The sequence below is a fragment of the Phasianus colchicus genome, chromosome 5, assembly GCF_987193195.1.
Source record: "Phasianus colchicus chromosome 5, bPhaCol1.hap1.1, whole genome shotgun sequence".
NCBI classification, from domain to species: Eukaryota; Metazoa; Chordata; class Aves; order Galliformes; family Phasianidae; genus Phasianus; species Phasianus colchicus.
In genome coordinates this window covers 15,442,309-15,456,017 of record NC_143440.1, presented here as the reverse complement: position 1 = coordinate 15,456,017, position 13,709 = coordinate 15,442,309, and the positions used below count along the sequence as shown (strand labels likewise).

The 13,709-nt window shown below is 41.3% G+C and overlaps 1 protein-coding gene across 21 annotated transcripts in view; it reads left to right on the top strand.

Annotated features, from left to right (window-relative positions):
* The window catches only part of BRSK2 (BR serine/threonine kinase 2), a 299,114-nt gene that overhangs the window by 204,904 nt on the left and 80,501 nt on the right, over positions 1-13,709 (top strand). For all 21 annotated transcript variants that reach the window (XM_090140616.1, XM_090140602.1, XM_090140613.1 and 18 more), the window contains one exon: positions 5,076-5,216. In XM_090140616.1, the coding sequence (XP_089996742.1) occupies positions 5,076-5,216 (141 nt within the window). The remainder of the gene's footprint in view (positions 1-5,075; positions 5,217-13,709) is intronic.

The following is a 13,709-nucleotide window of genomic DNA, read 5'->3' as shown; positions in this document are numbered from 1 at the left end:
AAAATTAGACAAGAATTTTTTGCCATTAATGGTCTCAAATTATGCCAGAGGAAGTTTAGATTGAATATTAGGAAGAATTTCTTCATGGAGAGGGTGGTCAAGCATTGAGATGATCTTTCCAGGGAAATGGTTGCATTCCCAAACCTGGAGGTACTTTAGAGAGGTGTGGACAAGGCACTAAGGGACAAGTTTCACTAAGGGTTTAGTGATGGGACTTGATACGTCAGGTTGATGATTGGAGTAGATGTTCTTTTGTCCGACTGCCCTTCTGCTGCCATCTGTTGTATGGCAACAAAATGTAACAGAATATTGGCAGGAAGGTTTAACTTGTAAAATCATACCAACATTTGCCTCTGATGTTGTGGGCCAACATTATAAAATAGAAGGCATTACTTTCGGATCAGCTCCTGTTTGAATCTGCAATAGGAAAATCATTATCTTAGATCTCTGATAAAGAAAACTTCTATAAGATATTAATATAACGAAGTTGCAGGAACTTGAAGAAGGCCTGAGTCAAAATTAGCACCCACACTGTACGCCTGAATCATAATCAAATAAGCAGTGTTTCCTCTAGGGATAAAGGAAGAAGTGGGACAGAGTGATGAGGCAGGAATCTTTTTTAGCCTTGTTGTGTCTGAGCTGATACTAGGACAACAGAAGACATTAGAGATGAAAATCAACATCTTAGTTTATTAAGGCGAAAAGGAAGAAAATTGTACTGATTTTTTTAGCTGAAAGCCAAAATGTTGCAACTTTTTTTGTGTGTTTTAGAACAAAAGCCACAGTTTTTGATCTTTTAACTACTGATAATGGCATCACAAATCCTCACAGCCCTAACAGGTTGGTAGCATAGTTGGATATAACAAAAATATGATGGATTGTGTTTGTTTTGTTGAATTACTTTTAAATTTGTTGTTGATCATCAAATATTTACTGATAGTTCCCAGGAAAGAATGGACCATCCGCTGTGTTTATAGGAGTCCTACTGACACACCGGATTTGGAAAAGACTAAAATGACTTGAAAGATCGTGTGTCAGGTGCAGGGATGATGTGTCACTGATGGGCTGTGTGCTGTCATATCTTGTCATCTGCAGCATACAGGCAATTTGGGGTAATGAGGAGGAGAGGTATAGTGCTTTTTTGTTAAGCTTCCACCCAAAGCTACTGAACAAGCCATAGCCAACCATAGGGAGTCTGCTGGTTCCTAATATAGTCACAATCCGAGGGGCACGAGGGTGGTTTAAGGCCACTTTCTGCATATTCATCTTGGCTTACTCCATCTCTTTCACATACAGAAATCATCCCTCCTTTCCTATACTGTTCGGTTTCTGTTATTATTTGTATACTGTTTGGGTAAAAGAGTAAATAAAGAGTAAATAAAGTGAAACAAAGGAGTGTAGGCTCATTGCAGTGAAACAAGAAGCAAGGAAGGAGTCAAGGTTATTCCTTTTCTAAGCTGCATGTATGTTTCTCATGTGTTAAGTGCTAGATCATTTGAGGTTAGGAATTTGCTAGATTTTACTAGGTGGTGATCCTGGGAGATGGATGGAAAAAATGACAGAGGGAATAGTTGATGTTGCTGCACCAATCTTTCTGCTCCTCTCCAACAGAGGAAATCATTCTTGCATTAAGCACTGAGCTCCTTTGTCTTGAAAGACTGAAGTCTTGTCTCCTTGAAGCATTGAATCTTCATCATAGATTTTTTAAATGTCTTGACTTGTACTAGTAGTGTGAAGGAATATCATGAAAGACTCAGACCTTGTCTTTATGAAAGCAAGCTGTGACCTGAAAGAACTTTTGCAACCTCTAAATGAATGTATCTAATGAAGAAAATCCTTAATCAATAATTTATTTTTAACACCACGTGCACTTGGCTTCATACCAAGTTGCAGAAGGCTTTTGGTTTCTTGCTTTTCCAATGTCCTAGCAAGCAGAGAAGTTGGTGGGGACAGTATGATGCAGAAGGGACAAGAGACCACAGGGACTTAGCCCAGCTCTGATATTTGGTGGCTTTGTAACCCTGGGCAAGTCACTTTAATTAAGAGATTAATACACACAAGCTTGTCCAATGTCGAATGCAAGGATTAGCAAAGCTGATGTGTGGCCAGAGCATCTAAGAGGTGAGAGCTATGTGATCTTACGTTGTGTCTTTTGTCCTGCTATACCCCTCTCAGTATTATCCAGCAGGAGGGGTGTGTGCCACCAGCCTTAACTTTCCTTGAGCCTTCTTTGCAATGGCTATCACAGAGCAGGGTTTTTTTTACATTTTTACAGTAGGATGACCAGTGCCATCAGTCTTACATAGGCATGATGTTCTTTCTTTCATTAGGTTTTTCTGTTTGAAAAACACTTCTTGAAAGCCTTTCAGAATGTGTATGATCTTTTATGGAGTTACTCACACACATATAGATACAGATACAGATCTATATACATAGCATTTAGTGGGGATTGGGTAGCTGTACGGTGGTAGAACTGGCACAACACTTGGAAGTGCTTAAACCCCTTTCTTTGGCCTATTTAGAAATCACGTGTACTGCTCCTGTGCCATGTAATGTGCCAGTGCCACATTGGCTTGCACAGAGATGGAGGCAGGTGCAGAATGATGCCCTTGTTTAATCGAAAATCTCCTAGTTAGGGGCTATCCTAAAAAAAAAGCCATCATACTGTAGGGAATAGGGTTGGCGGGTGACCAGCTGCAAATTTGAGCTCAGAAATGCTAGATGCAACACAACCATATCGTGCTTGTGGAACCATCCCTGCAGCATTTATTTCTTGCACTTGACCACTGGGGAATGTGTTTGTCGTCCTTCTCACTCCTGTCACGTTAGGGCTTTGTCAAATCAGAATACATCGTTGCTGTGCTTCTCTATGTCCCTTGACTTGTCAGAGGCACAAATCTTTTTCAGATGCTCTCCCCTGTTCACTTCCATTATTATATCTGCTGCTTCTGGGTGGCAAGCATAAATGAATAACCTTGTAAATGCTCCCTGTCTTTCAATTTGTTTTATTTTCCGTACAACATGTCAGTGCATTTTTGTTGAGTGTTTTTAATAAGATGATGCTGATGAAAATAAATTGCTTTGCAGTTCCTGCTGTGGGTGACAGAAATGCTGGGTCTGTAATTTTCCAAAACTGTGCATTTGAAACAAGTGTAGAGGCTTTTCTGTATGCCTGTAACCGCAACCATCTTCATGAAATTCCTTGCAGGGAAAAAAAAAGCTATCAGTTTGAATTTTGGGGGCAAGATGCACTGCTGTATCCAGCTTCTGCTGGGCACAGTTAGAGAAGGAGCTGTGAAAGAGAATTTTAGGATTCCCTGCCACATTTGGGTGTGCCGCATGAGATATTTAGTCAAGTCTGTCTCTAGTGTGAGAAGGAGAATGAGTTATATAGCAAACCTTATTGGAGTGTCTGTTAGCCAGAATTTGGGAAGTCAGGGCTGGAACTTGAAAAGGTGAATGCTGCAGTGCCCGTGGCTGCTGCACATCAGCTTTCTTCTGACTGTTTCAGTGTCTTGCTGGAAAAGGGCAAGGCAGGTAAATGGTTATCTCCTTGTTATCAGTCTGGTGAGTACCCATCTCTTCCAGGAGTGAAGGTAACCTAGCTGTTTCAAATGTGATTTTTGAGTCAAGATTTTTCTTGTTGCTCACTTAAGTGAAAAATTGTCAATATTGCCATATTTTCATAACTTGTTTTTTATTTTGTTAAAAAATGCAGAAACTATAGATACAATTCCCTAAAGTTTAGAAATTCATCTTGCTGTCTGCCTTTTTATGCTCTCATCTTACTTAGCTAGCTATCAAGACAGTGTTAATGTCCGTCCCTTGCTGCATTCTGTGCTGCACTTCTGGAAGGGAAGCACTTTCTGTTTTTGCTGGCTAGGGTACAACATGTGGCTGATGCACAGTAGCTGCAGATGAAACAGGAGCTCAGGTCCCACTTCTGCAACTTGAAGGCTAATGCTGTTATTATTAAACCATTTTACTATTTTTACTACTTTACTTTCCATAGACTCCATCAACTATTCCATCCTTTGGTAAACTTTGAAAACAGGAATTATTAAGCTCCCAATTTTATAAAACTTTTCTCCTCCTTCTGTTTCAGAGATTTTCCCTGAGATTACATTGCTCGAGGTACAGAAAAGGAAATATCCGGGATTCATGTTTTTCACTGTCCTCTCAAATTTGAAAAGTTGGATTAATACTAGTAGTAAAGCTGGCTGGTTGTAAAGTGAAGGTTCAGTTGATGGTGTTGTGCTACTTCCTTAAGGAAACTATTAGGCTCTGTTATGCAGCATTTACAGAGATTTATGCTTAGTTTTCTTCTATTTTGCTGTCTTTCATTACATCCACTTACAGCAACAAGATGGTCCATCCATGGCAGGTTCTTTTCTTCCAGAAGATTTCTCTTTTCTCTCTTTGATTGTCAGGAGTGCTGTATGAGGACTGGGCTCTCCTCTCTCACTCCTAGGTTCCCACTGTGCCGCATTTATTCGCTCAGTGTCACATTCTTCACATGTGAGTTGGGGGAACAGCTGCTCCAGCAAATCACTGCTGTTGAGCAGCAAGAGCTGAAGCCCTTTGTTTAGGCTGCACACATGTAATTCCTTTGATCTTTTCTCATAATTTAAACTATTCACCTTTTTCTGAACTCCCTCTAGTTTGTTGACATCTGTCTGGGTCCTGACTGTCTAAGGCAGAGGACAGTTTTGCCAAAGCTATTTTATAAAGGAACTGTCAGCTTGGTTAAAAGACATGAGCCTTCCACAGCAGCTTTAAGAGCTGCCATGAAAGCTTATACTTGATTCTTCTCTTCTTCCCCTTCTTGTCCTTTGGAGGCATTTTTGGCCTCAGTGAAATACTGACTTGTTTCAAGTCATTGGCTTATGTGAAATTTGCAGAAGAACGCTGTTTAAAAATATTAATTTTTTCTTTTAAAATTCTGATTCTCTTCATTTGTTTCCAGAAGTGTTCTCCTTGACCAAATGTAAAAATGTTTGAATGTAGCTGTGTGTGAGAGGCTGGTATGATAGTGTACTTACAAATCCTGACTTCGTTGTTTTTTTTTTTCCTAGGTACTTGGTGCTAGAACACGTGTCAGGTGGGGAGCTCTTCGACTATCTTGTAAAAAAGGGAAGATTGACACCAAAAGAAGCCAGGAAGTTCTTCCGACAAATCATCTCTGCTTTAGACTTCTGCCATAGTCATTCAATATGGTGAGTACAGTCATTTCCAACAGGAATTACCTGTTACATAAAAGCACATACTAAAAGCATCCTGTTCCTGACACTTACTTTTAAATAACCAATGTTGTAAAGCTGTAAAGGCATTGTGTGAAGTGCTGGCATGTTTTTAAATTCTTGGCTGTCTGTGAGAATATGTACCAGTCAGAAACAGACTTTTCATGGAGAACGTTATCTTTGGAAGAGAATTCATTCATAGGGAATGGTTTAATCAAGAAAACCAAAACCACCATGGAAAAGCTTTTTAATTTCCATCATTCTTTGGGGCACTTACTAATAACTGAGAATTACAAACACTATTTCAAAATGAGTCCCTAAAGAAACTTGGGACAGATACCAATGCAGCCAAGTTATTTTATGGCTTCCTTCAGTTTCTGGAAACCTGCTGGCTTTTGGCAACTTTGCCCAAGTCCCTTCTGGGCATTTGAGTCATTGTTGCCTTTAATTTCCTATCCAGTAGGGAAGAATTTGCTTGATGTGTCTGGAGTTGATATTTACAAACTCCATCAGATGATTTTACCATGAAGTATGGTTTAACCTGCTCATTTGGGTGATGTTTTAAATTGGACCAGTTCCTACTTAATCTTCAGCAAGTTTAGCTAATTTAAATTTTACTGAAAGCTGTTGTTATGATGAGTCTGAGCATGCGGTTTCTGTACAGCTGCTGGCCTGCTTATTTCTCAGAAATGCAGCCCCTTGCAGTAAGATTGGCTGGGGAAGACCATTTACATTATGTCTGTGTGGTTCTTCGTAGCCACAGACAGCCACAGATCTCCCCTCTGCAGGAGGCTGCGGGCTGCTGTTAGATACTGCAGTAGCTGGGTTTGCATAATCACCCTGTGGATACTTCTCAGTAACAATACAGTGATTTCTGTAACCCCCAGTTTTGTGCTGAGAACTCACGTACCAGGTATCTGCAGCACAAATGGCATTTATGTGTGCTGGGCAGTGTAAACACTGGTGGATTGCATACATAGATGGCTCTGTTCACTGCGTGGCTTCATGCTTAGAAATCTGATCCAAGAAGCCTCAAATAATGTTTAAGTACAACTGAAAAGAAATTATGTATTCTTTCAAATGAATATTCCAAAGAAATATGATTCACAATTGGGACAGAAGTTTCTATGAAAACATGCACATCAGTCCTTTGGGCTTTTGTTGGATGCCTCGTGACATGTCTGAATAATAAACTCAGCGAGGCTCGTGGTGAGGCTGTCAACATGACAGACAAGCATTTCTGCAGGTTTAAGGATATGTGGAATTTCCAAGGCAGAGTGCACGTCTCTCTTGAGGAATCCATTTTCCTCTGTTAAACATATTGGATTGTAGGCAGTAGTTCTTGTTTAGAAGTAAATCCCCTGTCTCCTTGCCAACTCCCACTCTACTAACATCTAGTGCTGAATAAGCTAGCAGTAAATCATAAGCTCTCCTTCCCTCCCGGTCACTCTGAGAATTGTGTGGTTGGTGTTATACTAGACTCTGTGTGATATTCTGAACAGTTATCATAAACCCTTTTTGAGAATCAGAGCATGCATAAATACATTTGTGTGCATCTGTGTGAATATAAAAGTTAATGTGCTTTCCTAAGCAATGAAGCCTGACCTTGTCCTGTCGTGGGGCACTGAAATGACAAATCATCTCATCAGCCAGGTTATCCAGTTATGACCACGTTGAAAAATGAAGGCTTCTGCTTTGGTTAATGACTAAACGTGTGTGCCTCTAACTCACTGGCAGAGTGGATTGATAGCCTGGTGTCCCTAGACCCATATCATCGTCCGATCTTCTTCCAATACCTCCCAAAACACAGAGAAGCATCTGTGGCTTGCTTTTACAGCAGTATGTAGCCACGTTCAGCTTTCACTGTTCAAAATGTGTTGATGCATTGGGATTCATGGATCAAAAAATCAGAAAGGATTCCCCAGTGCTGCCATCAATAAAAGGCTTCTGCTGCTACTGTATAGAGAGATCACCTGTGTCTGAGAAGGACTTCGAACAAGCAGCTCAGACAAGGAAGCTTGAACGTGCTTTCATGTTGTTTTTAAAAAAGTAGGAGCTTTCCATTATTACATAGGTTGCTCTGAAAGTAATGCCTCTTATTTATTTCCATGGAAACTACAACAGTTACAAATAACACAATAACACGATTTGATAGAGCAGACTCTCAGCTACAAAATGCTATTTTTCACCAGAGTCACCATCATTAGCTATGTATTTTTGTTGGTAATAAACAAGAGCCAGATGCTACGCTTATAAAAATCTGCACCAGCAGAAGTGACCCACTGTTTCACAGCTGCTATTATGGCACCATTGCTAGGAAAATGTTGCCCATGCAGTCCGACTTTCACTTTCCGAGTTTTGTTGGACTCACAAAGATGCTCACATCCACTGGTTGGTCTCCATAAACATTTAGCAAGTGTCAATGAACGTCACTGACTGCCATTTTTTTCTGCATAGTGGAATGCAGTGATTCATCTTTGCCTCATCTGCACTTCCACATCAGATGCCATTCTGTCACACGGCCCCTCTGCTGTCATCTGTTGCACAGCAACAACATGTAATGAAATTTTGGTGGGAAGGTTCAACCTCTATTGCCATACCACCAACATCCACCCTTGATGTCGTGGGCCAACATAATAAAATAGAGGCATTGCTTTCAGAGCAGTCCTAGTATTTTATTTAGTGGAAACTAGGAGCAGATATTTGAGGTACCTCACCCTGAGGTGCAGTCACAGTTTGGTGGTGTGCTTACCTGTGGGGAAAAAGCTCTCAGATAACCTACTTCTCAGTAAGGGCTTCCCATGCTGTGCTAGGGACCCTTTTTTGAAAAGCAGTGCTGTGCAGAGCTATTATATGTGATCCTGTGAACAGCGTATCTGTGTTACCCTGGTGCTTTGCCTGAGCTAGCAAGCAGAATGGTGAGCTCAGTGATGCAGCAGCACTGCTCCTGCTTCCAGCTCTGTGCTAGCTCTGAGGGCTCTGTGCTGTGCTGCAGCACACAGATGTGCTCAGAAGTGATGCAAGAAATGGCAGAATAACCTGGAATCCCTTGGACATAACACCTTGCTAGCTAGGACAGAGGTTTTGGATGTAACTAACGATTTTTTCCTAAGCTACCAAAGAACGGGTGTCTTCTCTCTTACATCAGTGCCTTCAAGATGTCTGAGCTGAATGCTGCGAATCAATAATCCTTTTGCATATCTTGCATCCATAGTATGGGAGAGCTCTCAGCTAATTCAGCATCACCTATAATTACTTTAAAACAATGTGGGAGCAAATACTGGGGTAGGTTGCAAATCCTTGCTTTCCTCAGGAAGAGGCTCCTATTTGCAGCAAGGGAATGCTGCAGCACGGGAGGAGGTGGGAGCCGGGCAGAGCGAGCTGGCGGGTGCCGCATTGGCTGGGGGTGACATCACCACCAAAAGCTGGGATTGGCCGCGTCCTTATTTTGTGTGTTGGGTTTGTGCTTTGGTCAAGCTCATATTTGGTGTCTGTATCTCACAAGCTGACAAATAAAAATATGATTACAGAAAATGCCCCGTGGCAAACCTTATTACGGCTTCAGAGATAACAGATAATGCCAATTACTGCACAGGGCAGTGGTGACATTGAGAGGAAATTCCCTGCGGTAATGAGCAGCAAGATTATTATTTCATTTTATTTTTATTTTGGTTGGGTTTCATTTTGTGTTATGTTTTGTTGTGTTTTTTTTTTTTTTCATAGCATGCACAGGAGGGGTTAAGGCAGTTTCTTTATGAATATTGATAAATGACAATTATGAGGTCCCTTTCTCCTTTTATTGCCTGGGGCTGTGCCTGCTTGAGTACTCACAAGGATCTTGCTGAAGTGTGTCTGTGTGTGTGTGCATAGGCATGGGGGTGTGTGACTTAGAGAGCTAAAGCAACGAATAAGAGCTTTGTTTGGCTTTGCCTTGTGTTCTTGCCATCGGTGCAGGGGGGGAAATGGCTCCTTATAAAACAGAGCTTTCAGATTTCACAGCAGTGATGCTAAAATCTCTTATATATTACTGCAGGCAGGAGCTGCAGAGCACTGTCAGTAGAGGAAACATGCCTTTATGAAGAAATCTGGAATGCCTTCAAGAAGCAGAGAAAGCCAAAGAATGCCAGGTGCCACGAGTAACCTGTCCTGTTAGGTAGTACCACCTTCCTAGTGCCTCCTGCTTTGCTTTGCTTCTTTCATATGGAGGATGCAGAGATGTGTGTCCACAGCTGGACACTTTGAAATTATGACCCAAAGCCTCCAAATGTGAAAGTAGGGCTGAAACTGTGGAATTTAATAATGTTGATTTCTGGTATTTCTTCTGGGAGTCTTTGAGTCTTTAGATTTTGAAGTTTTCTTTTAGACCATCAAATTAGAAATGTACCTTCTTCCCTTGATGAGAGCTGAGATTTGCCAATCTTTGCCTGAATCCAGGAGCTGCATATCTAGGACTGAGACTCACTCTAAACAGTGAGGAATTTAAACATTTCCTTTGTACAAAAAACTGGAGAAATAACATTAAGTACAGCAGCTGCAATGTCAAAAACAAAGTTACCAGCTCAGCTGAAGTCAGAGGATATGTATTTTCCTAAGTTTATTTCTTTAGGTAAGCCACTGGAAACTCAAAAATGGCATAGTCTTAGTGAAAGCATAACCAGGTAGCATTCTTTGGCAATGTATTCATGGTGACTTGACAGTCTGTTCTGTCTCTGGAATACAGGAACATATGTTTTGAGGCAAGGTTTTTAAGGAGGGGCAGTATATATTAATGCATCACTAGAAATAATTATATTAAAAACAGACAAGGTTTCAGGCATTCAAGCACTTCTTCAGGATTTCTGATATGTTTAGAGATCATGTCCTTTTCCTTAGCTGTATTTGCTTGTTCTGCGGGATTCTGTGAAATATTACTAAATTTGAGCGTAGCAACCATGACTCTTAAAGAAAGATTCCTCTGTAGGTAGATGCCAGTTACATTTGGATCTTATTTGCAGAAGCAAGAGAAAATAAGACAAAGGGCTTTTTCTGCTTATGAAAATTAAAAGTCTTGCTTCTCATACTAGTAACACTGATAAATTATTTGCATCACATCAGGCTTCTGCTAAGCACTTTTAAGAGGCATACTGCAGAACAATTATTCTGTGGTTGGGCCCTTCTGGGATTTTGGGGTCAGTAAGAAAAGCATTTGCAAAGTAGCCAACAATTTGATTAGTACAAATGACCTGCAACTACACCAATTAGGAGGTTTCTTGGATTAGAAATCTATGACCTACAATGAGTTGTCATAGAAACTGATAGGAATGTTTCAGCACAAAAATCACTTTAAAATAATGGGTTGGTTCATCATCTTGTGCCAAATGACATAGTTTCCTTGAATCCAAGATCTTGAATCTGTCTCTACAACCAAAATCTTCTGCCAACCCTGGGTGAGAGGGAGAGGGTGGCTGTTTTACTTCCATTTTTAACTGTGCTGCAATTGTCTGCAGTACAACTCTCTAGAACAGGCTAAGAGAGGCAATGGAGGGAGCTGGAGGAGCTTGCTGGATAGCATCACTGGGAGTGACCAGATAGTAAACTTGGCCAGTCTGTGTGTGTGTGAAGCTGGACACATTAATGAATGTGCAGGACTTTCATTTGCTCTGAACCACCTCTGAGGATTGTGCCCATTTCCGTGGAACCCTTTTTTCAGACCTCTATCTCTTTCTCTCTCGGTATCCTCATCTTGTGCTGCAGTGGAATTGTAAAGCCTTTGTTGTAGTCCGTAAAAGAGGGATGTTGCAGAGAGCCTGATGGTGTCATAGCTTATTTAATGGCTCCCTTTCAATCCCACAGTCTCCCTTCAAAAGCCTGCTGCATGCATGCAAGCTCATGGAGCTGACTTCTTACTCCGGTGTCTGAGGTGAGGAGCTCTGGGCAGTCTGTGACCACCCTGGCTCAGGATTTCAGCGACTTCTGCAGGGCTGCTTTTCCCTTTCAGATTCTTTTTCAGCATATGAAGGGCTCAAGAGGAATGCTGGCCATGTTTGTCACAAAATAAGTTGCTTTCTCTATTCTGATTTACCAGCCATGTGCTAAGCCCCTACAGCTTTAGAGTCTTTAGAACAACCAAAAGATAACAAGTCCTCTGTTCCACCTGCAGAGAGAGGAGATGATGTGGTCACATAAAACAGAGAATCAGAGAGATCAGCTGGAGAGGGACCAAGTTAAAATGCATTTACTCTGCAGTGTTCCATTAATGCCAACTAATTACCAGATACAGTGGGATTTTTGTTTTGTTTTGTTTCATTTTGGCACAAGAGAATTCTTTCCAAATATGAATGCATAAGGCCATCCAGGCAGATAGGCTCCTAGGTAGATTATAACAAACCTTCCCTATTCCCATATGTTCTCCCTTCCTTCTGGCATTTGGAAACTGGCAGTATAAAGATGGGAAATACAAATGCAGGGAGGAAAGTTTGTTCCCAGTGGCAGTGATGCTGCTTCTGCCGCTCTGGTGTAGACTCTTGGCCTCACTGATATCCCCAAGATGGTCCCCAGATTCAAAGTGCTCCATAGTGCTCCACAGAGAGCAGGGATATGTTCCAGCTAGAAGCTGGGGCATAAAATTCTCTTGTGGTTGAGCTTGCAAGCATTGCCTGATCCCATTGGCACACTGATTACTGAGAGGAGTGCTGCTGCAGTGCTTAAAAAATATATATATTTGTGGCTGCCATGGTGTTCCTGAGCTCACCATCCATACCTGGCACTAGAGTCTGTGTTAAAAGATATATGGGAAGGGTCAGGGAGCAACATAACCGCGCAGTGGCATTCTTGTTGTTTGGGGCCCAGTCAACAATAAATGTATCAATTCTTGACAGAGTCCATATTCTTCTCTGCTGATTGGGCTGCAGTGAAGAGAACGAAATTATTCTTGCTTTTATTTTGGTGTTTAGAGAAAAAAAAACTACAAAAAAACGTAAAGGTCTACTGCCACTTCAAATTTCATGTGTACTACCCCACTATCCTTAGTCCCACATATACTGAAGGAGGGCAGTGCAAGGCTTTCAAAATGCTCTCTGTGAGTGAGTCAGGACCTCTACCGAAAGACTACCATCAGCTCAGGTTGGTTGATCATTCAGGTAAAAGCACTGTACAGCACAAAGTGAAGCTCACTCAACATCTGACATGTGGATGATGGCACCCTCTATCCCCTGTCTTACTGTGCCCCCCCCCCCCCCCCAAAAAAAAAAAAAAAAAAAGAGTTTTATTTTTGCCACTTTACAGGAACTTTATTTTTCTAGTTGGTTCTCTCTTAAACTCAAGTCTGAAAGTGCCTGTGTTGTGGATACCAGCTGATGAGAAGACAGGATGAAATGGTGAAGAGACTTGTTTCCCCTGGTGAATAATATATTCTTTATCAAAGGTGTCATCCCTTTGCTTTCACTGCCTCTGAGTAATCTGGGAGTGAGGCTGGCTCAGAACTCACATACTTTATGCTCCGGCCAGAGCTTGAGGCAAGTCTGCTGAGACTGCTGGCTCTGAGGCATAGAAGGGTAATGTTTGTACATTTCCTTTTGCTGAGCTGTTCTCCTGAATGAATGTGAGATGTTTTGTAATGAACATACATCCAGTTTGGAGAAATGCTGTGTTCAGGTCATGTTTTACCTTAATTGTTGGATTTCCTAGCTCGTGTCAAAAGCAGGATCCTTAGTGGCCATTTTAAATGTCCTTAATGAGAATCATAAGGCTCAGTGATAAGGTAAATGGCCAGTACCTGTTTTGAATGTGTGCTGTTTTGCTGGAAGTTTCCTTTAGAAATATCTATTACACTCCCCAAGTATCCTATTACAGCATATTCTGGTTATGTATTGAGTTAGCCTGCATTATTTACAAGTTGTGTCTAATTGATCATTCCAGACTTCTGTAAAGATCAGAGATCATTTCCAAGACATTGTCATGCTCCATATATTTCTCTAAGGGGGCAGAGACTGACCTCCTTTACAGGTGGATAGGGGTATAATTACACTTGCATCCATGAGCAGTGCTAGAGGAGCGTTGTAAGAATGAAGATGGTGTAAAGCTAAGGCTGAGCTCTGTTATGGGTGTTGCTGGATTAGATTATGCTAATACTGGGTCTTCAATTTTTGGGCAGGTAACTTTTTCTTGAACCACTGTAGCAAATGGCTGTTGTTTGCCTGACATTCATGCATGTTGTCAATTGGCCATTTCCAACAGGTTTGTATTCTAACAGGGCACCTGAACTGACTGTTCTGCCTTGAAGATTTTTTCTCAGGGTTGCAGCTTTTATCAGCAGGACATCAAAGATACACATTTTGCTTTCTTATAAGTAAAGACAAGTGAAGAGAGCTTTTTCAGCCTGTGTAAAATCCTTCTCTCATCTCTGTGGCTCTTCAAGGGCTGCGAATAAAAAGGCAAAAAAGTCATCTCAACTTTAGTACAGGCTTTTTGGTTTGGAGTATAAAATCAAGT